This window comes from Phalacrocorax carbo, chromosome 10, assembly GCF_963921805.1.
Source record: "Phalacrocorax carbo chromosome 10, bPhaCar2.1, whole genome shotgun sequence".
Classification (NCBI taxonomy): Eukaryota; Metazoa; Chordata; class Aves; order Suliformes; family Phalacrocoracidae; genus Phalacrocorax; species Phalacrocorax carbo.
In genome coordinates this window covers 12,321,312-12,345,702 of record NC_087522.1, presented here as the reverse complement: position 1 = coordinate 12,345,702, position 24,391 = coordinate 12,321,312, and the positions used below count along the sequence as shown (strand labels likewise).

Here is a 24,391-nt window from a genome sequence, read left to right as displayed (position 1 = left end):
AGGTGGTAGATGCCCCATCCCTGGAAACATTCAAGGCCAGGCTGGATGGGGCTCTGAGCAACCTGATCTAGTTGAAGATGTCCCTGCTAATTGCAGGGGAGTTGGACTAGATGACCTCCAAAAGTCCCTTCCAACCCAAACTATTCTATGATTTAACATCAAAAAATGTTTTCTCTAGCCTCAGTGTTTGAAAGAATGGCTTAACATTTCTTCTAAAACCCACAAAACATCATAGACTGTATTAGATGCTACTGATTAATGCAGTTATGTATCATAATTATGCAAAGCTGTGCATCTCAATAAAAATGTAATAATATATACGCAAAAATAATTGTTTGCATTGTGCCCATTGCAAAGGCTAAAATTTTATGGGAAATATGATCTGTCACAAAAAATTAATGTGTTTCTAAATTTTTTTCCCCTCTATGCATACGGAAATTTAAGGGACTGGATTTTAAAATACTATTCTAAGCTATTCAGAAAAGTAGTAAAAAAGGTGGGCAGGGAGGTATAGTGGAAAACATCTTGCAAAGACATAATAATGTATAGCATTTAGCACAATCTGAACTCTGAAGAGCTTATACAGGCAACAAACCATGACAGTATGATGAAGTTCAGACTCTCCAAATGTGGCAGGACTCCAATTTGGGCAACAGGAATTACTGTTTTAAAATCAAGCACAACACAAATATAATGTGATTACTTACTATGAGTTTCTCTCAGGCTGTCTTAAGTGTTAACTTAGTTTCAGTCCTCAGAAAGTCTCCTCAGCTTTTGATCTCTCTGGCTCATTCACTACAATCACAGAGACAACTGCATAGACTTGTTCAGGGATTTTTCTTTCCCTATCTGCTATTTTATGGTGCCTAAAGTAGCCTTCGGATTAGTATGGCTTTGGTTTCCCTTCAACCATTACTTTTAAAGCAGCTACATCACATCCAGTTAAATCTGCGTTTGCTCATGGACTAATCCTTTCTAAGTTTTTTTCCTCCCCCAAATATCTGTCTTTAAAGTTTTCTTTCAAGAATGAGATCAACTGAAACTATAACAAAGTTCCAATTCCCATTACTCAATAAACACCAGAATTAAATATGACAAGAATATTAAAAATCATAATAAGACTAGTCTCAAATTGTTTAACTGTAAATTATTTTTGTACGCTTAGTTGTACATATGTCCTGTGACCTCTAGATATCAAAACAATGTGGTCTTGATTTTTTCATACATATTGTAAAGCAATGGAATTAAAATAAATGCAGCCTGGTTCCCTCCCTTTTTCCCCCACCCACAATACTGTGTTTGATAGAGCTGCACACAATCTGCGCAACAAAAACCAGGCTAGACATAGAGGGACGACACTACTCTTTCAGGAATGCATAATCAAACCTACAGGAATACTCTTGTCCATAAAGATAAATGCAAAATCTTCATAAAAACAATCAAAATCGCACATAATATTTTAAAAACATACCTTCAATCATGAAACATTTGGGAATGTGCAGAACGTCACTTCACACTCTGATTGTATTCCACAGAAGTTCTGATAAAATACTTTGGAAATTTTGTGTTGCTAATACACTAACGCTACCATCATCATACTGATACTCTTATTGTTTCCATAGTTTTATACATTCTAGGATGGTCTTTCATCGTTTTTATTAAATTCAGGTTACAAAGCTGTTGGGACAGAGGTTTTTCCTTTGGTCACGTTCAGAGTATCTGCAATACGATACAGTCTTGGTTTACACCTGGACATCCAGATGCTGTAACACAAATAAATCGCAAAAGTTCACGTCCTTTTCTTTAATTTACATGACGCATTTTAAAGATTTGTACCTGAGCTCCTCCAGGAGTTGACAGTTGATCACTTCTGCTTTACATGGATTTAAATCAAGGGACTGGGATTTGTCCAGAATTAGCAAACAATTCTCTGATGTAACCAGGAATATGACTTGGATTTCCTCTTCCTATTTATAGCTCTCCTACACCATCATTCCCCAGTTGCCAGGACCTGAGACACAACGTAAAAATTCTTCAAGGATTTCTTCAGAATCACTAACACCATGCAGAACAAACCCAGCTTTGCCATTAACCACTAACAATGGTTCCTTCAGACATTACTGGCTAGCTACAAGAGTTTAGCCAAAGCTTACTAAACATTTACGATTATAAGCAGTTGTCATTTGTAATGCTGCAGCCTTATTGCAGTTATTTTTTCAGCTGGGAATTCACTGAACCTGTACTGACAGTGAAAATTACACTTCCAACACTTCATAAAGCTAAGACCTGGTTATACTTAAATGGGTGCTTCTGCTACTCAGAGCTGAAACATACATTCAGAACTGCAGTAGAATGGGAGATGATCATGTATCAGTTCTAAAACATGACTGTTATTTTGACACCTGGAACTACAGGTTCCACAGAGTCCACCCAGTACACCTTATGGACCCTTTGGGAAAGCATGAGAGGATCTTTTTATCAGAAAACCTGTGTAACTAAACAACAGATAATACCCTGGAAGAGGAGCCATGACACAACAGATACTATTCACTACCTTAGCAAGGAAACTTTAGTGCCAATGAAACAGTTTTTAAATGAAACTGCAAGCGACTACATAGCCAGGGAAGGTTTTTAACTTCTCAGGATGTGATTGCTTTTAATCAATGGCCAAAGATGCATATGCAAGTGTAAGCACTCTTGTTTAAACATCCTCTCCTCTACCTAGATCACGTGCCTGCAGAGCGGGAGGGAACAAGATCTGGGAGCAGTTGCCAGTCAGAAAAGTACTAAATATTGTCAAGGGAAGCCTAACTATGTTCATAAGCAAGGATTAGGTACAAACATTCTTTCTAAAGCTTTTTTTACTATTCTTACATACAAAACCCGGTATTTCTTAGTGAAGTGATTTCATGAGGTGTTTAAATCCCTTTGTTTCATGAAATTACAAGTGCTGGAGGTCACCAGTATCCCATGCGTTTCAAGTTACTCAAGTGTGCTGGGAACAACATTCTCCTGGCAGACCTTCCATTAACTGGTTATAGTTAATCATATAATCTATTATAATATGTTGGTCTATTAGTCTATTATAATAGATTATATGATTATACAGATTATATGCAAACTGTATAATCATATAGTTATTCTGTAGGAAAATAAATATCAAAGTCTTCAATTACAAAGTCTAACTATTTTTTCTGCTGTCTTTCTCACAAATATTATCAGTTATTAAAGCTTAATGTTTTTCCCAATCTGTATCCAGTACTGGGAGTTAAGGTTTATAAACTGTCCTCATACCAAAATAAATCATTAGTTTAATTAGTAAGACAACTCTAATCAGCAGCCTTCTGCTAATTTGCCTTCTGCTAATTTGTTTTGCACTCATCCAGCTTCTTAAAAATTGCTGCAAATGGCTTGGAGCCTGCACTGCAAGGAAATGCTGCCTATTATCATTCAGGGTCTTTGATGCGTTAGCTCAACCTGAAGGATTACATGAAGCCCTAAGAAAAGTAATCTGGTGTCTCAATATTTATCTGCGGCCCTGGACTTACTGCTTTAGTACTGACATAGGATGATTAAGTTCCTAAATAGAGTCTTGTAAATCATAGAGGGCATATTTGTTCAAATGTAAAGCATTATATTCTACAAAATAACATGGGAAAAATTGCATGTTATGATAAGGAGAAAATACTGCAATGCTTAGGGCATCTAATCTTAGGAGATTAGTGGACCTAGAGCACAGGACGCATGCTTACCCTTGCCAGTTTCAAGACTGGAAATGACTGAAGTCTGCCATTGTATGCTGCCTTGACGGGAGGAAAGCACTGCAACTATTCAGAATGCCATTCAGATTCTGCTCACTATAGATTGGTGTAAAAAGCGATGGGGTCAAGCAGTGTGGCCCCAAAGCATCAAAAAGAAAACTGTATTATTTTCAAGGACTGACATGTCTGATTCAATAAGAAAATAAAGGTTTTCTTCCACAGTTTATCAAGGCACTTTTGAAAAAGCCCATTTTAGAAATCGAAGAGGAATTCTTGAATTAGCTGGAGCCATTAGATGTACTACAGGACGATCTCCTTTTGCCTACCTACGTTATGGATGCTACTGTGGTCTGGGAGGAAGAGGATGGCCCAAGGACAGAGTGGACTGGTAAGAGTAACTATTTTTCTGAGTAATTAAGTGCTGAATATATGCAGATGACAGAGTAAAAGGACTAAAATATTAGGCCTTTTTAATATCAGTGAGGGAACTGAGTTTAAACACACCTCAGACAACTAAGAAACTCTGAAATATTAAAATTGTGTTACTCTAGATGTACATGAGTCTTGCCTTTAACGCAAAACTTATTGCATTAACACTGGATTCACAGTACAATTAAGTTTCTTTGCTGTTGCTGTTTGGCCAAGAGCTGAAGAACTGAAGTGTTCTTGGAGAAGCTTAAAAGCTCGTACATTCAAGTTATCTAAAAAAATAAAACAAAAAATTAAAAAAAGTTGCAACTGAAAAATCTTGATTCTATTGCTATTCACACCATTTTATTAGTATTCAAAGTAATACATTAAAATTATGCAAAATTAAACCTGTTAAAGGTTCAAATATATAACATTCAAATATATAAAGAAATATATATAGTAATATAGCTATATTCAAATATATAAAAGTTCAAAGCAACTTTTGAATAAAAGGGATTATGAGTTGTTACTAAAATAATTCTAAAAACAGACCTTTGTATTTATTACTAAATCTCAGCATATTGACTACCATCACTTTAATTTATAATTGAAAGTTAGCTGGCAGGAAGATGATTTTCTGGTAACAGGGGTTTATATTTTCAAGTTTATCATTATACTGATACATTTCCCCACCGTATGTGACATCTCAAGGTTTGATGTATCGGACACGTATATTTTAAATTAAAAGGAAAACAAACATCTGAAACTCACCTTTAGGGCAGAATACATGGAAAGTTCAAACCTGATTTTTTAAATAAAAATTCTAGTCGTGATTAGACCTAAAACTTTTAGAATCTCTACCCGCATATTTCAAGTTTCTGTATGTGTAATCTGTTGTTTAAATAAAGACAATTTTGTAGAATGTAATTGCTATTTTAATGACTGGGAACACATACAATATGAAGGGAGCGTTATTAGTTCTGGTCATCTGTATACCTAAACATAATCATGGAGAATCTGCAGTTTGCCGATTTTTCATTGTAGGCCATTTTTTCACTTTGTGGAAGTCCCACTGTAGCAAGATGCTGCTTCTTCACATATTTGTGGTCTGGGTTTCAATAGCTACAGAATTTTAAGAATAGGTCAGAAGTGAGTGTATTTACTCTACTGCATTTGAACAGAATCAAGAATTGCACCAATTGAATGTAGAAGCAAAGATTCTAAGCAAGTTTGATTTCTTAAACTTTTGAGCTATACAGTGGGCTGTTTACGTTCAGAATTAGGCCCAAACCCAAGTTAAGTGAAAATGCAGAAATACTTAATCTGTAGTAAGAATGTCTGTAATGGAATTATTCAAATAATCGCTACTGCAATTTAGGTGTTTGCCTGCCACTTATAAACTTTCAAATGGAGACATATATTGCTTTCATACGATAAAATGTAAAATCCTTAGGCATCTACTTTCATTTAAAATGCTTAAAAAAGGACTAAAGTGAATCTAAAAATTTTTGTAAACATATAAAGAGTCTGGATAGAGGCCTGTCACTAGCTGTGTTCCCCAGGGGTCTGTGCTGGGTCCAGTCCTGATCAATATATTCATCAATGACCTGGATGATGGGATAGAGCGTAACCTCAGCAAGTTCTCTGATGATACCAAGCTGGGAGGAGTGGCTGATACACCAGAAGGCTGTGCTGCCATCCAGCGAGACCTGCACAAGCTGGAGAGCTGGGCTGAGGGGAACCTGGTGAGATTCAACAAAAGCAAGTGCAAGGCCCTGCACCTGGGGAGGAACAACCCCAGGCACCAGCACAGGCTGGGGGTGACCTGCTGGACAGCAGCTCTGCTGAGAAGGACCCGGGAGTGCTGGTGGGCAGCAGGTTGACCCTGAGCCAGCAATGTGCCCTTGTGGCCAAGAAGGCCAACAATATCCCAGGTTGCATAAAAAGGAGTGTGGCCAGCAGGTCGAGAGAGGTTATCTTCCCCCTCTACTCTGCTCTAGTGAGACCACATTTGGAGTACTGTGTCCAGTTCTGGGCCCCCCAGGTTAAGAAGGACAGGGAACTGCTTGAGGAAGTCCAGCGGAGAGCTACCACGATGATCAGGGGGCTGGAGCACCTCCCTTATGAGGAAAGGCTGAGAGGCTTGGGTTTGTTCAGCCTGGAGAAGAGAAGACTGAGGGGGGATCTCATCAATATCTGTAAATATCTAAAGGCTGGGTGTCAGGATGATGGGACTAGGCTCTTTTCAGTGGTGCCCAATGACAGGACATGGGGCAATGGGCACAAGTTGGAACACAGAAGTTCCACCTCAATATGAGAAAAAACTCCTTCCCTGTGCGGGTGCCAGAGCAGCAGCACAGGCTGCCCAGAGAAGTGGTGAAGTCTCCTTCCCTGGAGACATTCAAACCCTGCCAGGACGCGTTCCTGTGCCCCCTGCTCTGGGTGTCCCTGCTCAAGCAGGGGGGTTGGACGAGATGATCTCCAGAGGTCCCTTCCAACCCCTACCATGCTGTGATTCTGTGATAGACTACAGCACTATAGCAAAAGAAGCCATACTTCCTGGTGCCTTAGTACTGCTAAAAGACCCACGGGAAGTAATTTTTTTTATTATTTCTACACACGAAACAGATGTACTGAGCTCCTTCACAGGCACGTGATGTTCAACTGTTCCATACTGCAGGATCTTTAAATGGAAATTCATGTGGATTTACCAAGTAATTATTTAATAAGCATAGGAAAAAACCCAGTAATTGCAAGTGAGAGCTCACAGCATTAACTTTTTCTATTGCAGACACAAATTCCTCAGGCAATCTAAACATCATCCAAATATCATGTGCCTACTGTAATATGAGGGTTTTAGGCTACCAGGAGGAAACTAAATGACTACATGCAAAGAGCTCACAGATACATCATGTTCTTCCACTGAGTCAAAAAAAGAAGAGTATGGTTAGTTTGCAGCAAAAACTTACAAGCTATCTAATTTCAGATCCTTGTTACCTCCCCCACTTGCTATTCTGGGCTTGCAAAGACTCTACAACAGAAGATTAATTCTTTTTTTAAGCATTAAAATATGCCATTGATGCTTACCTGTACTGTTCAGGTCCACAATGTGATAGAAAGTCTACTGAATTCATTGTCCCAATTACGACAATTTTGAAATAATCATTTTAGGCAATTTCCCAAATTTTCAAACGATACTGAGCAAACAGTTTTAGTTATATTATGCCATTAAGCAGCACCCATGCCTATTTATTCCTGAATATTTCATTGGCTCTCAGCTTTTCTGCCACTGTCTTTTAATACAGACTTTGCTGTAAGACAACATTTATGATAGTATGCTATGGCCTAACTCATCTTCTTGCCCTTCCCCTATTAGTAAACTGTTACAATAGCATCAATAACTGCCAGAAAAATACAACATTGTTTATCTGACAGACTACTCTGGCATTTAGTCTTTTCCTTGGAAGGGATTAGAAGGGAGGCATACCCACCTAAAAGGTTATTGTGTTTAAAACTGAGAATGCTTTAAAGATTCCTCTTATTTTCATCTATGAGGAATTTCAACTAGATCAATGTGTATCAGACATTTTCCTCACCACTGATTACATGAAAGAGTAATATTTTTTTCCAGGTGATCTATAAAACAATTGCCTTGCTTTGATTCCTGCGCAGGTAACTGTACATTCGCATATGCTGTTTGATTATTTCACAGCCTGTGAAATGTAGCCATGTAATAACATGCTGATAAAAAACATCCCGATTATGTGACCACAAATCACCTCAGATGAATTAAGACAAGCCCATTTCTCTTACTCTCAGGTGCTGCTTTAACCATGACTGCTGCTATGGTAAGGCAGAACAAGCTGGTTGTCATCCAAAGACAGAAAGCTACCACTGGGAATGTGAAGACAATGCTGCTGTGTGCGGTGAGTGAACAGTTCTCGTTCTTGGTTGGTGGGGTTTTGGTTTTGTTTTCTTTTTTACTTCTACTGATTGTCTCATTGACTTCACAGAAAGACATTTTCTTAATTAACAGTAAAATTCTTATCTTACCACCCTTCCTTTTGTGACTTTTTTGCCAGGGTAAGCTGTGCCTTCTAAAAGCACAGCTATGCCAACCAATGAATGCAATTTCTTCTTCTTAATCCCTACAAACTGACATACATAAGCAAACAAAGTTCTGATCTACAAGCTTCTATTACCCTTTCAGAAAACACTACTAAAAAACCCCCTCTTTTTACTCAGCACTTACATACGCTGAGGAACCCATGTTATTCTATTCCCTGCAGGTCTCCAACTGGGAGAGCTACTATAAACAGGAGGCAAGAAAATTACAACTGTTTAAAAAGGACCCTTTTTATACTTAGCAGAAAATATTTCACACCATTTGTAAGTTTATGATGGACAAATTTTTTGGCATACTTACATTGGTTGCGCATCCCACTGCTAGTGGCTACAATTTATGAGTTAATTCACAATTACAACTTATAATTTCAAACACTGAGGTAGTAAAATATTTGATGAGTATGTTTATTTATGTAACATGTCCACAAGCCAGAAAATTTTATTTTGAAAATATTTACATAATTAGTGTACAAGTTGTAACAGATGGCTGACCACATCCTGATAAATTTTGTTCAGTTGCTCCAAAATATGGATGCAATACACTTGCTATGCTATAGTATAAAAAAGAAGGACAAAGCGATATCAAAGAAAGAAACAAAAAACATTTAACAGGAAAAAGCAGCATTTCTTTTACATTATTTGTTCACAATTCCCTAAGTTTTAGCAAATATTTTCCAATACACTTCAATGGCTTTTTGAACCTATAACTTCTCACAAGCACCCAAAACCTGCAGGTTGTTTTTCTTGTTGTTAGGTTTGGTTTGGTTTTGTTTTTTAAATCAGGTACTACTTTGAAGTTACTTTGCATGTAATTCTATGCTATTACCTAGAATGCAAATCAGCTTATGAATTGGTTATTATGTGCACCACAAAAATACAGACCTTATATAAACATGCTTACAACAAGTCTGAGTTTCTGACTACCGCAGTTTAAAGGCAACACAGTAGGCCATTCAGAGAAAACACAAACCCCTGTCGTTTCATAACTCAATTTAGAATTTGCCTGACCTGAAATCAAAGTTTTTGACAGTATTTCCTTTCCTCTTTTTCATTCAACCTTTACTTTGCCCAAGTGTCTGCCTCATGCAGAATCTCTACTTGCTAATTTCCTCCTTTGCTCCTGAAGTACTAAGCATCTCCTCTCTCAAACTACCTGATTAACTGAGACATTACAGTCCACCTATATTTGGCTGTAAAGGTTCTGCTCCTATTCCAGTCCAGAAGCTGATAATATTTTAAAATACTGGCCAAGATAGTAGGCATGTCATCAAGAAACAAAGCTGAAACGAAGTCCCTGGAGTACCATGGAGAAGATTAAGTTTGGAGCAGTACCAAGAGAAGGAAAAGGAATAGTTCTCCTCAGTCAATATTTTTTTTTTTTTTATTCTATCATGTTGTTTATGCTACTTATACTGTTTATTAGTTCTTTGGGTAGCTAGTTGCAGCATCAACGTATATACATTACAAACATTTCCATTTCATTGCAGAATTTGTCTTCATTCACAAAACCGAACGCTTGTTCTGCTTGTAGACAAGTCTCAAGCAGAGATTCAGTTAAGCTTTCAAAATGTTAAATGCTCAGACAAAATATGATCAAGGATTTTTCAGTTTACAGACAGTCGCAGAGAGAAAAAACACACATTTCTGGGATGGCACAATAAAACCAAAATATATTGCTGTAGAAATGTTCATGCCAAGAAGAAACCTTGACGCCAAGAAATATGTTAAGTTATAACACTAAAATTATAAACCAAGTATGGCCAAACATAGATTTTATCGTCCTTAAACACACTTGACTGAAGTTCTTACTGAATGCCTTAATAAAGGTGGGTGGTTTAAACTGAACATAGAACATCTTCGCACCCCTTATTTCACATCTATAATTTTAATGCTACATCCTTCAGTAGATTAAAGCATATATGAAATGGAAAGTATCTTCCCAAACTCAGGTGTTGCTAGAGCAACAGGGCAGACAGGGAGGGTCACATACCACTTTTTAGAGAGGAATCAGTTATCAGCGTTCCTTTGTTAAAGAAGGTGAAGAAGAGTATTTAAGTCTTCATCTAATTATTATATTCCCACCTAACAAGATAGTTCTGCTGTTTATCAACTGTTGCTAAACCAAACCATGCTTGCACATTCTCTGTTGCCGAGATGTCCTGTCACGGAGCTCTGCCTAAAGAACACGAAAGAACTGGAAGTCTTACTAGAGCTCAGTACAGTTTCTATTGCACTTAAAATATAAGAGCCATTTATATGGCAAACATGGTACATAAGGTAGCAATTCTTGGTATTCCATTTGGTATTTTTAATTACTTCAGACTAACATAAAACTTACTGTGTTTTCTTTCAGAATCACTAGAAGATGAGTGTCAAAAAATGGCATGTGAATGTGACCGTGAAGCTGCCAAATGTTTTTCTAAAGCCCCCTATCACACAAAATACCTTTTGTGGCCAGACTTTATGTGTGGTGAGATTCAGCCTTTGTGTAGATATTAGCTACACAGCATCAGTCTTTATGAAAACTCTGTATGTATTTAAATCTAAAATAACTTTTTTTTTTTTGTCACAGTAGTGACCACAAATGATTTTCCCCTTTCTTGATCCTCCTTCCTGTCACCTCAGCACCTTCACCCCAGAATGGCCAAAATAAATGTTTATCCTCTTATTTACCTTCTAGAGTGCATGGACTAAAAGCAAGTTTGTCAGTTCTGTGTAAGCTTTTATTGACTAAGTAGGAATTTGAGTTTTTCAGCTTGAGTAACTGACTTAAAATTAATTTCATTTATATTCAGATTCACAGTTTTCTCAGTGAATTATATTACGAATCTGAAATTTTCATCCCCTCTCCACTGGCTCTAAGATAGAAATCAAACTTCTCCACTAACATTTACTTTAACATTTGTTTGAACTGACTGGAAGAAATGCTTGAAGCGACAGTGTCAGCACAAAGAGCCTTCCCATCTACGTCAAATTATTGTGAAGACTAATTTAACTTTTGCACCTCATTCACCTAAGTAGTCCTACCTGTATTAAAAATTGCCTAATATAATTATTTCTTTCTAGTATTTACATTTTAAACACAGTTTTTCTACGAAGTTGTTCATTTGATATGGCTCAAGCTCCTTATTCTATGTACACCTTGAGTTTCCTGTAGGCACAAGAAGAAGTTTGACCCTTAAAACTACAGAGCCAGACTGAAAAGTGCAAATGCAAACCATCACCAAGACAGATACATGAAAAAAAGTAGATGTTACTGGGACCAACTGTCTTTCCTGGAAGTGTTTGATCTTGGATGACAGATGGATCTTGGATGACTCAAACAGCATGAGTTTGCCAAGTTCAGAAGTTCACAAAGTTGAGAAGTTTACATTGTCATAAGGATGTAAAGATAGTTTATAGCTAGGGTCACTTCCTAGTTTTTGAAACCTCTTAAGAAGAGGCATCAGTAACACGAATTGCTGAATAATACACTTTGTAACTGCTAATGTTAACAGTTTAAGAACCAGGAGTGTTTAATGTCTCACCCACCTCACTCACTTAGAGCTGCAGGGCTACAGAACAAATTTACACACATCAAAGCTAGTGACAAGTACTTCAGTATAAAAAAACCAGCCAAAACAAACAACACTTCTTCAGGAAGGATGAAGATTTTAGAAGAGATCTTTAATCTTTAAAAATATTCATAGGCAAACTTAAAGTTCGTATTAATGATACAAATGAAAACAAAATCAAAAACAATGTAGAATGCCAGGGGGCAAAGCTCTTGAAAAACCTAAATTTTGCTTCAGTCAAAAGCCATACATTAACAAATGGCGATACTGTTTATACAAAATAACTTCCAGTCAATATTCACCCACAGATCTATATACACACATTGTGTTGCAGGAAGATGTAATTACAGTGTCAGGTCACTTTTCCAAAATAATCCTTTTAAGGGATAACCCTGAATTTAGGCATTAGCATCAAACATCAAGAGGATAGCATTAAAGAAGCTGTTGGTGAAGTCTAACTGACCTGAATAAAAAATTTTGTACGGCGATCACATCCCATTTTCCAAAATACAAGAAATCACATGCAGCCTTTGCCTCCAGCAGGGGAATTTTTGAAGAAACTACTGTGAGACTGTATATTTGACAGTCACAACTTTACATGTAAAGCAGACTGAAAACACTTAAGTACTTTCCATATCAAGCCTATCCAGGAAGAGCCTTCCTTTGGAAAACTTAAGTTGAGGAACATGCTTGCTGGTATGAAATGCTAAGTAAAAAAAAAAAAAAAAAAAAAAAAATCACTATAGCCGTTCCGAAGACACTGATTTTAAGGCAGGCTTGAAAATAACCAGAATGGTCAAGACAGATTACAGAAGATTTGATTTGATTAAAAATAGGGTGACGTAAGTTTTACATGGCTAAATTAGGAATGTAATTTTTTTCCCCAATATAAAATTCCTTTCAGATAATAAAGTCCATCCTCAGAGTTGGAATCAGATGGTTTAACAGTAACTTACCTTAAGGCTTTTTTTGTATGTTCAAGTTAACATAATCCACCAATTTCACTGCCACATATATAAAGAAGAAAACCAAAGCTTACTTCAAATGTCCATTTTTAGAAGCTAAACAGCTCAAAAGTTCCAATGCCAGTCACTGCACTTGTGTCTCCAGACGCCTTACTTCTTTAACCACAAGATCAATGTTTATAATTGGGTTAAAGTACAAGGCCCAGTAAAACAAACAATTGCAGACAAACTGAGGAATAAAAGGCCAAAAAATGGCAACAAAAAGACCCTGGGTTGAGACTTTCCAGAAATGTCTCCACATACTGTGAGGAATAGTCCTGTGAAAAAGGAAAGAGAAAGACTAAAAGGAACTTTCCATTTTGTTTTTATCCATTCTAAGAAAAGCTAATATGCGCTGCAACCTCAAGTTATTTAGCACTTACTCAGGTACCTCTAAACCATCATTTTGCACTCCAGAAAAGCTTCCGTGAAATACAGCAATACTAGATTTTATATGAGGAAGCATTAAGTCAATTTATTCAGACCACAAAGCACAGCAAGTTAATGTGGTCAAATTCCAGATTTATCATACATTATTTCCATGTACCCTGTTCCCTTTTCATCATGTTCTGCCCTCTAGCTGCTGGCAGAGAAAGTAAAATCCCAGGATGCACCAAACAAGAATTTCTCCTACACAAGTTTTAAAAACGACACGTAAAAGATCACATCCATTATTAAATAATATTAATATGCTTGAATTAAGGCTAAAGCAGTAACTGAAAACAGCAATTTTGATCACCAATCACAAATAATGTGTAACTAAGCTTATTTATGATCCTGAGAACTCATCCTTTAATAACTATACTGTAAGCATATCATGACAAAATTCTTATGTATGTAGTTCTCAGCTCACAGATAATACCAGTTTCCATAAAAGGCAATTCTCAGGGTAGGAGTTAATAATTAATTACCCAGTGACTAAGAACATGCTTATTACCGTCACTGCATTTGCTATATCTGATCAGTAAAACCAGCTATAAGGAACCCTTTCAAGTATTCACAGATATTCAGGAGTGAGTACTTGTCTATGTGTGGTTTCAGATTCACAGGTTCCTGTTAACCCCAGAGTTCTGGTTAGAGCCGACAATGTGCCCTTGTGGCCAAGAAGGCCAACAATATCCCAGGTTGCATAAAAAGGAGTGTGGCCAGCAGGTCGAGAGAGGTTATCTTCCCCCTCCTACTCTGCTCTAGTGAGACCACATTTGGAGTACTGTGTCCAGTTCTGGGCCCCCCAGGTTAAGAAGGACAGGGAACTGCTTGAGGAAGTCCAGCGGAGAGCTACCACGATGATCAGGGGGCTGGAGCACCTCCCTTATGAGGAAAGGCTGAGAGGCTTGGGTTTGTTCAGCCTGGAGAAGACTGAGGGGGGATCTCATCAATACCTGTAAATATCTAAAGGCTGGGTGTCAGGATGATGGGACTAGGCTCTTTTCAGTGGTGCCCAGTGACAGGACAAGGGGCAATGGGCACAGGAAGTTCCACCTCAATATGAGAAAAAACTCCTTCCCTGTGCGGGTGCCAGAGCAGCGGCACAGGCTGCCCAGAGAGGCTGTGGAGTCTCCTTCCCTGGAGACATTCAAACCCTGCCAGGACGCATTCCTGTGCTCCCTGCTCTGGGTGTGCCTGCTCAAGCAGGGGGTTGGACAAGATGATCTCCAGAGGTCCCTTCCAACCCCTACCATTCTGTGAGCAACTATGATATTGTAAGACTTTCTATTTACAAAGCCATGTACTTCCTACCCTCTTCAACAAGCTCAGTAAGACTTACTTTAATTCTCTTCTTGACCAGAGCCTCCAAAAGGAGAATAATTCCAGAACAGACAGCAACATGGCATTTACAATTATAAATCTTGATGTCCAGTAGTGCACATCTAGCCAATCCCAAGCAAATTCAGCTATCAACTGGTAGGGCAAAAATATATATTTTACAATGAATTCTCTCCACTGTTTCCAAGAAGGATCTTTAAGGTCCTGTAAATTAGGATAAAAAGACTGTTAAGCAGTTTCCTATTAAATAGACACAATACTGCCTTATTTCTACTACTCTTTTTGTTGAAAAATTGCTTTTTCATATATTGAAAGCAGTAATGTATCTTTCCTATACCTTCTGGTAGATAATACTATAACCCAGTAATTAGTTTAGAGTAAAACATCACAGACAGACAGACCTTATAATGCCATTAAAATACAGGTATTCTGAGTGAACAGCCTTTCTGTAGTCATGTGAACTCCAAAAAATCAGTTGCAGAGATTTAAAGTCTTAAAAGCCTTAAATCAATCTTATTAGAGGTAATGGTCACAACACTGGTGATAACATATAATAAAATCAAAGAACCACTTACTTCGTAGGAATTTTTTTTCTTGAAGTTGTATTGTAAAGAGATGAAATAGTGAATAATTACATCATATGGTTTTATATTGCTAGTCTTAAAATGCTCATAACTGAAGTAAGTAGCATATTTAATGTTTTCAACACTTACTAGTAGTTTTGTGACAGTATCTTCATACTTGTCTTGTGTAGGACAAATTGTGTGGATGAAAGGTAGGAAAGCTTCTGTGTAATCAAACAAATATAGGTATAACATACTGAGTCTTGGAGAACTCTTCAGTGCATACAGAAGAAAGAGTGATTTTCCTGGATTTACTGCCTGAAAGGTATAAAATTATCAAGTTTCAAACAATGGAAAAATAAGATGAAAGGGACATGCCAGTTCTTAGATTTTTCTGACAATCATTTTTCAAAGGATAATTCTTCAAAGACAACGGTTCACTAAACTGAGCAGTTTTTACAATGGTAATTCTTCTACCTTAACACTCCTCCTGGCTTTAAGAGAATTTTCTTTTAAAGATAGTGTTATAAAAATACTTAATATACATAACAGTCTTTTTATAAAATTTACCTTATATTCCCAAAGATTCTGTGGTGGTTTAACACCTAAAGTTTTCACAAATTCCAGTTCTGCCATGATAGCTTTTCTATGGTTACTGTTCTCTATACTGTAAGGCTCTTTTGTGAAATCCTCCTCTGTCAGCGTTAGAAGGAGTCTACAAAAGCAGAGTAATTCAGAATGTAAACAGTGCCTCTTCAAAATGGTATGACTAACAAATTAGCAATTCCATACCGAAACAAGAAGCTGCTAATAGAAGGTACCACTTTTAGGATTACATTCTGTATGAAGTGTTCTGAATCAACTGTGTCTCAGAGCCTGGGTTTTAAATACCCTTCTTCTCAAGTTTTCTCTTGCCTGTTCTCTGCATGCAAATTTAGCAGCTTGTTGGCTATTACTGAGCACAGTTCTTCAGTACTTCACACATCTAGTCTGGTCTGCTGAAGTCTAACCTAGAGCTCTTAGGTGGGATGCAACAATGCGTATAGTTAGTGCACCCTCAGCAAGTTTGTAGATGACACCAAGCTGAGCAGTGCACTTGACACACCAGGACAGGATGTCAACCAGAGGGACCTAGACAAGTGGGAGAGGTGGGCCCGTGAGAACCTCATGAGGTTCAACAAGGCCACACGCAGGGTCCTGCACCTGGGCTGGGGCAACCCCCGTACCAATACAGGCTGGGGGACAAAGGGATTCAGAGCAGCCCTACAGAGAAGAACCTGGGGCTGCTGGTGGATGAAAAGCTAGACATGAGCCAACAATGCGCGCTTGCAGCCCAGAAGGCTAACTGTATCCTGGGCTGAATCAAAAGCAGCGTGGCCAGCAAGCTGAGGGAGGTGATTCTGCCCCTCTACTCTGCTTGGTGAGACCCCACCTGGAGTGCTGCGTCCAGCTCTGGAGCCCTCAACACAGAAAGGACATGAATTTGTTGGAGCAGGTCCAGAGGCGGCCACAAAAATGATCCAAGGGCTGGAGCACCTCTCCTGTGAAGACAGGCTGAGAGAGTTGGGGTTGTTCAGCCTGGAGAAGAGAAGGCTGCAGGGAGACCTTAATAGCAGCCTTCCTGTACCTCAAGGGGGCCTACAAGAAAGATGGGGGCAATCTCTTTGGCAAAGCCTGTTGTGACAGGACAAGGGGTAATGGTTTTAAACTAAACGAGGGTAGATTTAGACTGGATATAGGGAAAAAATATTTTACTATAAGGGCGGTGAACCACTGGAACACATTGCGCAGAAAGGTGGTAGATGCCCCATCCCTGGAAACATTCAAGGCCAGGCTGGACAGGACTCTGAGCAACCTGATCTAGTTGAAGATGTCCCTGCTAATTGCAGGGGAGTTGGACTAGATGACCTCCAAAAGTCCCTTCCAACCCAAACTGTTCTATGACTCCGTGATGATAATAGCATATGCTTTTTTTCACAAGGAAGAAAAGATGGGAGGGGTAGATAATATGTTAGTAGAATTTGAATTTTAGTATCATTTCAGTCTGCATTGTTGGCATTTTAGAGAGTTCTTAGGAAGTTTTCAGTTAGCTTGCTTAGCATCTGCTACTAAAGTTTTCAAGTACAAGTCTTAAAACGTCCCCTGAATTTTGTTCTAGTACATCAACAGAATATTCCCACAATCTAGGGAATGAAGTATGGTCATTTCACAATATACCATGCCTAATGAATTCTATCCAGTAGTCCAATCAAACAACAGCTGTTCTTGACAGTTAGGCCTCTCACCTTCCATTCACTTTCTCCAGTAAAAATCTTTCTTTATAATTGGAAGCCCATGGGCCCAGCTGCTCTAGCCAAAGTATCACTTCCTCAGCAGACCATTTAGCAACAGACTTGTGGACAAGATGATCTTCTTCAAATTCTCTGCTACTCCAGTGATATCCAAGTAGAACTACCTATAGGTATAGTTAAAAAAGACAACCTCCTTTACCTGTAAAGCAAATATATTAATAATACAAGTAAACACGTATTAGGGGCTTGACATGTAGAATCTTCCATTTTATGGCCTCTAGAAAATTCACATTATACGAAAGTATAATGAAGTTTTACCCTATTTGTGTAACTTCCATTTGCTGTATATTGCAATTGTAGTTCCTGACAGACAACTCTGAATGCTACCTTATTTACTCTGCTCAGCTGAAGTCCCTTCTGTGCTGACGATCTTTTATATGCACATGTAAATTAAGTATATTTGATTGCATGCTTAATAAAGTACATAGGGAAAAATCAGCCAGATGAAACTTACTGCTACACAAGTTAAAGCTGTCAGAACGCCTGAGAAAAACCCTCCTCCTCGAGGATTAATTCTTCCTGTGTTTGGAACTGTAGGGATCTGGTCATTCCCGTATTTTTGGAAGGTTGCTAAGCTGCGCGCTACATCACCATCTTGTTGAATATCTTCTTTTCTTTGTTCAATGGCATCAGAAAATAGCTTTTCAATAACATCCCTAATGGGAAAAATATTTGTCATTGTACTATAACCATTGAGGCTTAGCATTCAGAAAAGGGACTGATTTTTTCAGCCACTACTAAAGAATGTCATCTTTGAAAGAAAGAAAACGTCAGTCATTAGTTAAACTTTCAAACAACAGTTTGCTTAGTTTATAAAGATAGAGGAAGTGAAAATATCACATAAAAAATAAAAATTCTTATTTCTTGTATAAAACTAAGTTGTGTGTGTTACTGACAAGCCTGGACTATTCAAACATGCTAAGCAAAAGAAAACATAAAAACCTACCATCAATCCTACCATCTATTTATTAAAGTATTATTAATACAAGAACTTGTGGGTAATTCCAGACAGCAAATGGGTATTTCTCACTTTGTTCTGCAATAACATCACGTTTCTTCCTCTAAGTAATTCCTATTACAGAAATAATTACTCAGTTACCAAAGATCATTCTAACTTAGAATCGTTAGGAAACAACCAGCTGTATTAAAAGATGCAAGTGTCTCAATACTGAAAAAGGATCCCTCCTCTCCATCCCTGAAAAAATTCACAAAGGAAAAAAAACCAAACCCAAACCAAAGCAAATCCACGCAGCCCTTATTTCCATGCAGAAAAATGTACTTGAACAGTTCAGTACAAGTGCAGAACATGAAAGACTTCAGGATTTAAATGTCCTTGCGACATTTCAGATTACCAATAAACTATGAAAATCCGCAGTGAATACAAGAAACCAGATGACTAATTTCAGTTATTTTTGAAATCCAGAAATGGCATAGTACGCTCACCTGAGGAGGATGTTGACTTTGGGGAATCCTTCCCATTTTTCTCTGCATTCGGGGCATTCATTCTTCTTGGACGATACCCACCACAAGGCTAGGCAATGTCTACAGAAACTATGCCCACAGTTCAGGGTGGTAGGATTGACCAGAATGTCATAACAGCAGTGGCAAAGGAACTCACTAACTGATATCTGCCGACCGACCTCAGGAGTAACATGTGTTTCAACATTTGCCATCTCAATTTCACCTTTTAAAGTCTCATCTTCTTCCATTTTCTTTTATGCCTTATGCAGACAGAAAGCTCTCTTAGATCTTCACACCAGGTAAGGCATTACTTCTGCAAAACAATAAGATAAACCTCATTACGAACAACATTACTACAGAAGTTTAGAACTACAAGCAATATAATTTATCACTGTAATTCTTCTGTCGCTCTGATGGTTTTAAACTTTTTAACTAACTTCACTCTCCCAAGAATGAAACACAATCTACTTTTTCAACATGTTTATTGCAAACTACAATGGAAACCAGATTCTAAATGTAAACAGCTGGGCTCAATCTCCCTATATTTTTTTCCTGTCCTATAAAACACATGAAAATGAAACAAAACACCTCACTAACTATGATTCAGATTACTTTTGACCATATCTTTAATCAAGGTTTTACAAAAAAGATACCAATCAAAAGACATATCATTAGAAAATACCATCAGATAATACAAAAATAAAACACCTGTATAACATAATAATGTCATTTACTCCATCACTGTTCTTTCCAAGCATATGGAATAAAACAAAGGTCAGTGCTAGACATTGCTGGGCAATGTTAATCAATCCACAAAGTCATATGCTTCAGAATTCTGAAGGATTCATCTGGATTGATCTGCTTGCCACCTCAGTGAAGGACTGAACGCCATATCAACTTCACTGGTAATTACTCCTTGCTAGTATTTCAGAAAATGCACAGATGAGAAGAGTTTAAGATGGTTCCAAGCTTCCAAACACATAAACCTATTTGCTTGACATTCCTACTATATTCTCTCAGATGGCTGTATCTAGTTTCTTAAGAAAAACATTCACCCAGATCTTATCAGTCATGATATGTTAGAAGCTATCAAAAACTACACAATTCCCTCCTCATGCACCACCAACCCAAAATATGCTTACGCTCTCCACCATGTGGCTCCTGTTTACTACTGAGTTATTATCTTTCCATCCAGATCAAGCACAAAGAGGTAAGCATACACACTGGTAAAGAATAAAAATTAAAGAAAAAATACAAGCAGTACTGAAATAGAAACCAAAAGTGCAGCTAGAATCAGCAGATTGCTTACAAACACGCCTTTTCCCAGCAAAGCAAAGACTGTTGGCTTTCTACAAGACAAATCTCAAACATCCCTTAGGAGAAATAAAACCGAGGTTCTGCACCTAAGACCATTCTTCTAGTTTTCCTGGAAGAGAGAGGCAACAGGATTTCTGCGGGTGCAGAAATATTTCACCAGTCTCTGCAGCAAACAAGAGAAGGGTCAGAATTAGCAAGCTTACTAGCTCCTCTCCTGCCTCCCCTCTCCAACTCCAGCCCGCTGCCTCCTCGCCCCGCCGCGGCCAAACCCGCGGCGCGGTCGGCTCGGTCCTGCGGCGGGGTGCGCCCATCGCAGAGGCGCCCCCCGCCCCAGCCTAGTCCTCCCTGCGACCCCCGCGGCAGCACCGGGCCCAGCGGAACGCTGCCGCTCGGGCGCCAGCGAGCACGGGCCGGGCCTCCACGGCGGCCCTGCCCGGCCTGGGCCCCGCCGCCCCCGCCCGACTCACCCGCCGGCCGCCCCGCGGGAAGCATCGCCTCGACGGGGGGAGGAGCTGGCTCCCAGCGCCCCTCCTTCCCCGCCCCGGGGCGGCGGGGGAAACCGCGCTCCCGGGTGCGGGCACAGGCTGAAGGCGGGAAGGGAGCCGCTCGGGGCGGCCGCCCCTCGTGCCGAGCAGCGGCAGCGAGCTTACCGGGGCCGGCTGCGTAAGCAGAGCCCATTGCTTTTTTATCTTCAGGCGTTGTATTTCAAAGCTTTTTAAAATCGCCGGACAGGAACACGATTACACTCACATTTTTCTTACTGCGCTCACTTCCACATTCGCGAGAATTGAGCTACGTTTGCTGAATGCACGTCCACGCACCCGGGTCATCTTTCCTCACATAAACTTTGTTCAAGTTTTATTTTACCAGTTAAGATCTAGAGGTCTAATCTCAGAAGTAAATTAGACTCTTAGGCGCTAGTTTCCCTGCAATGCTAACGCATACTGCACCTCGTTGGTTCATACACTATTTTTACCACATGAGAGTATATCTATATATACATGCATTCACATTTATATCAGTCTCTGTTCCCTTACTGCATTTCTTTTTGACCAGAGTCCAAAGAAAATTGAGTGATTTTTAAAATACTGTTGAGATGTATTTTTGCACTGTGCAGCAGTGACATTTTCTTAAAGATTTTCTTCTTCCAAGTTGATACAATTCCAGTTTAAATATCTCAGTTACCAAAATCAAAAAATGAACTTTTTAATTATTTCAGCCTATTTCAATAAAGAAAATTATAGTCTCTCATTGTTTCCTATCCCATATTATCCAGATTTCTCCAGAAGACAATTATTACTGTGCTGACACATACATAGCTCTGGTTAACTTCAGAACTATCCTAATCAGATTTCTTATAGGACAGAAAAACATGAAGCTGAGAAGTTCATCAACTGTTTGAGCAATAGTCCCATATTTGTATATTACACTTCTGTATTTAGTTTCTCTACTTAACAGTTACTCTTTCTTTATTCGCAGGTGGAGTTCTGTTAGCAAGACTGCAGTAGTATTGCTCAGATATGTTTGGACAAAACAATCAAGAACCAATTCTGGCCCTCTTTAAAGTAGTACATTAACAGTACTAGACAAAATTCCTATCAACAGGGAATAAACAGGCATTTATCCTCAAGGGTACAGGCCATTTCAAGATTATTTTTTTTTTAACACAAAATTCTAGCTATAACAGTTCAGGGATCATAGGAACGATTATGGATTCCAAAGCAGTTCTCAGCTTTTGTCAAATACAAATTAAAACTCCACTAGCAGCACAGAAGAAGTGCCGACAAGCAGGTAAGTCTGTCCAAACTAGCTTCCAAAGCTTTTTTAGCTTCCAAAGCTTTTTTTTTTTTTTTTTTTTTTTTTACAAAAAGACCTACCAAACAGCTCACACTTATTTGTTGTTTTTATTAAGTATTTGAAGTTAAGTCGCAATCAGCAAATCCTTAAACTACCCTAGCATAAAAGCATCAAAGGAAGTTAATCTAGATCTACCTTAGTATTCGTGAGGTGAAAACGTGGCTCAGAATAGTTAGGCCTTCTAGAATCTTTTTTTCTTTTGTGTGCGTTTGTGTGCATTTTCACTTAGCTTCACATTCCATGTTCAATAAAGTAACAAAACATACAAAAGCATTTGATACAGTCTGCAGACATACCTGATGTTGGGGAAATGCAGCCTTTTTGTTCTTGTTTATAAAACTTTCATGTATATAAAAAAAGCAATGTAGTCTTGTAACTAGCTGTTTGTATTGCTCTCTCCCAAGAGTACCCAGTAATTTGGAAAGCAGCCAAACTTTTCTGGCGTCATTTAAAAAAATGAGAGATTTGAAGAACTCTGATTACAAAGTACCTATTCATAAGTGCAGTTGCTTTAATATATACCTGGAAGGAAACCAAGCAGATAATTAATTAATTAGGCAAATATGTTATCTTCTGAAACTAAACAAAAGCAAAGATGTATGCCCTCTGAAACATTTCCTGACATATAAAATTGCAAGCAGAAAACTAATTAAGGAAAACTACACAATAATGGGGATTAAAACTTGAATAAATATCATAAGGGCTCTAAATTCTTCTTAACACATAATAGCATTTCCTTTTTATTGCAACATATTATATACAGGAAGATGGTAAAGAGCAGACTATTCCTGAAGAGGAACAAAGCCAGAGAATGAGGCACCTGGGCCGTCAACTGTACAGTCAAAAATTAGATTTTTCTCCAAACCAGATCTTCTCCGAAAGCAAACAAAAGGCAAGATACTCCCATTCTATTCAAGCTCTAGTTTGGGACACTAGTAGTGCTAACCCAACACAGAAGTAAATCTGAGGGGATTAATTGGACATTCAACATTCAAAGAGAAACATCTAGTATCAAATGGTAGTTCTGACTACTATTAACTAGACAGAAATTGGTTCAGATGTATAATTGTCGTAATTCAGCAGAGTACTTTGTGCTATTGTAAAAAATTACTTTGTTACTACGTGCAGGGCACATTTCCAAGATGATGCCACCAAAACCAAACAGCGCATACAATACTATATCCAGGGTAAAACTCTATTAACTCGTAGTGTAGATTACTGCACCACATGTTTTTGGAGCTACTATCACCAGAGTCAATGCTAACTCCAATCGCGTTGGTTTAGTTCTGCTATTCAAGTTCTTCATACTTTTTCTCCAAGTTAAAACTAACCTTTTAAAATAACTAAAACAAAAACCCTAAAAGATTCACTTGTTTCAAATTTTCCTTCTAAATATGTAATAATACATACACATTGAAGTAGACGTCTGATCTATAAGACATAATACCTTAATTCCTATTAAGTAACTGCACTTTATTACAGCCTCTTACATTTCTACTTGCGGTTTAGCTTTATTTTGTAGGTGAATGAAGCAAAGAGTTCTTGGATTTGTCAGCTACTTGGGGAAAAACATCAGGTTTCTAAAACTGCCATTAAGCACTTTAAAGTACCATGAGCACTTTAACTAGAAACTCCAAGAGCATTTCTTAAAAAACAGAGGAATAAGATGAAAATTTTTGGCTTCAGCCAATTTACTGCAAAATAGAAAAATCTCTACTACTATTTTAACTGACCTCTTACTGAGCACCATTTAATCATATCGATGAGTTCTGGGAGCGTGTGTAGGATGAATTGCTTATACTAAAACTTCAAAACCTTTAAAAGCTCTCTCCACTAAGTCCTGCGTAATTCCGTATCTTCTATTCTATGCAGAAATCACCTCCCAACTGATAGATAATTTTCCATTTACTTTCATTCTGCTGGAATTCTGGAAAATATTCTTCCCCTGCTGCGCAAACTCTAAACGCTAAACTCTGCATACCGTCCTCGCCCGCAACTTCTGCTTTCTGCTCCCGTGCAACGGCTCATCTCTGGGGCAGTCGTTCCCACCCGCAGCACCGCTGCAGAGACATCTTGCTGCGCGTTGGGCTTTGTTTACGGTTATTCTACAATGATGTAAACGCTGGTTTTGTCATTTCAACAAGTAGAAAACTGCTTCTCCCGCAATACTTTGAGCCTTCCAATGCCCACAATCCCCGGTAGCCCTCCCACTACCCCCCA

At 38.5% G+C, this 24,391-nt stretch overlaps 2 protein-coding genes across 17 annotated transcripts in view; one reads left to right on the top strand and one right to left on the bottom strand.

The window, feature by feature from the left end:
• The window catches only part of LOC135315213 (phospholipase A2-like), a 17,674-nt gene extending 5,086 nt beyond the window's left edge, over positions 1–12,588 (top strand). Inside the window, exons 2-5 of one of the 2 annotated variants that reach the window (XR_010374663.1) lie at positions 3,984–4,149; positions 7,992–8,098; positions 8,462–8,561; positions 10,651–10,737. Coding sequence is in view for 1 of the 2 variants with exons in the window: in XM_064461900.1 (XP_064317970.1) it covers positions 3,984–4,149; positions 7,992–8,098; positions 10,651–10,796 (419 nt within the window). In the remaining variant the exon portion in view is untranslated. Of the gene's footprint in view, positions 1–3,983; positions 4,150–7,991; positions 8,099–8,461; positions 8,562–10,650 lie in introns of both variants that reach the window. The other variant, XM_064461900.1, reaches the window with a different exon arrangement.
• BFAR (bifunctional apoptosis regulator) lies at positions 11,943–24,391 on the bottom strand. Of its 15 annotated transcripts, none has more exons than XM_064461885.1 (10): positions 23,905–24,391; positions 22,468–22,693; positions 20,307–20,477; positions 18,980–19,310; positions 17,991–18,192; positions 17,471–17,640; positions 15,756–15,900; positions 15,336–15,503; positions 14,624–14,826; positions 11,943–13,133 (listed from the first exon to the last, which is right to left on the bottom strand). In XM_064461885.1, the coding sequence occupies exons 4-10, from the start codon at positions 19,243–19,245 to the stop codon at positions 12,941–12,943; spliced, it is 1,347 nt and encodes a 448-aa protein (XP_064317955.1). In that variant the 5' UTR covers positions 19,246–19,310; positions 20,307–20,477; positions 22,468–22,693; positions 23,905–24,391; the 3' UTR covers positions 11,943–12,940. The 15 variants fall into 15 exon arrangements, with proteins under 15 accessions (XP_064317955.1, XP_064317969.1, XP_064317960.1 ...); XM_064461899.1 differs by having other exon boundaries at positions 14,624–14,757; XM_064461890.1 differs by having other exon boundaries at positions 20,401–20,477.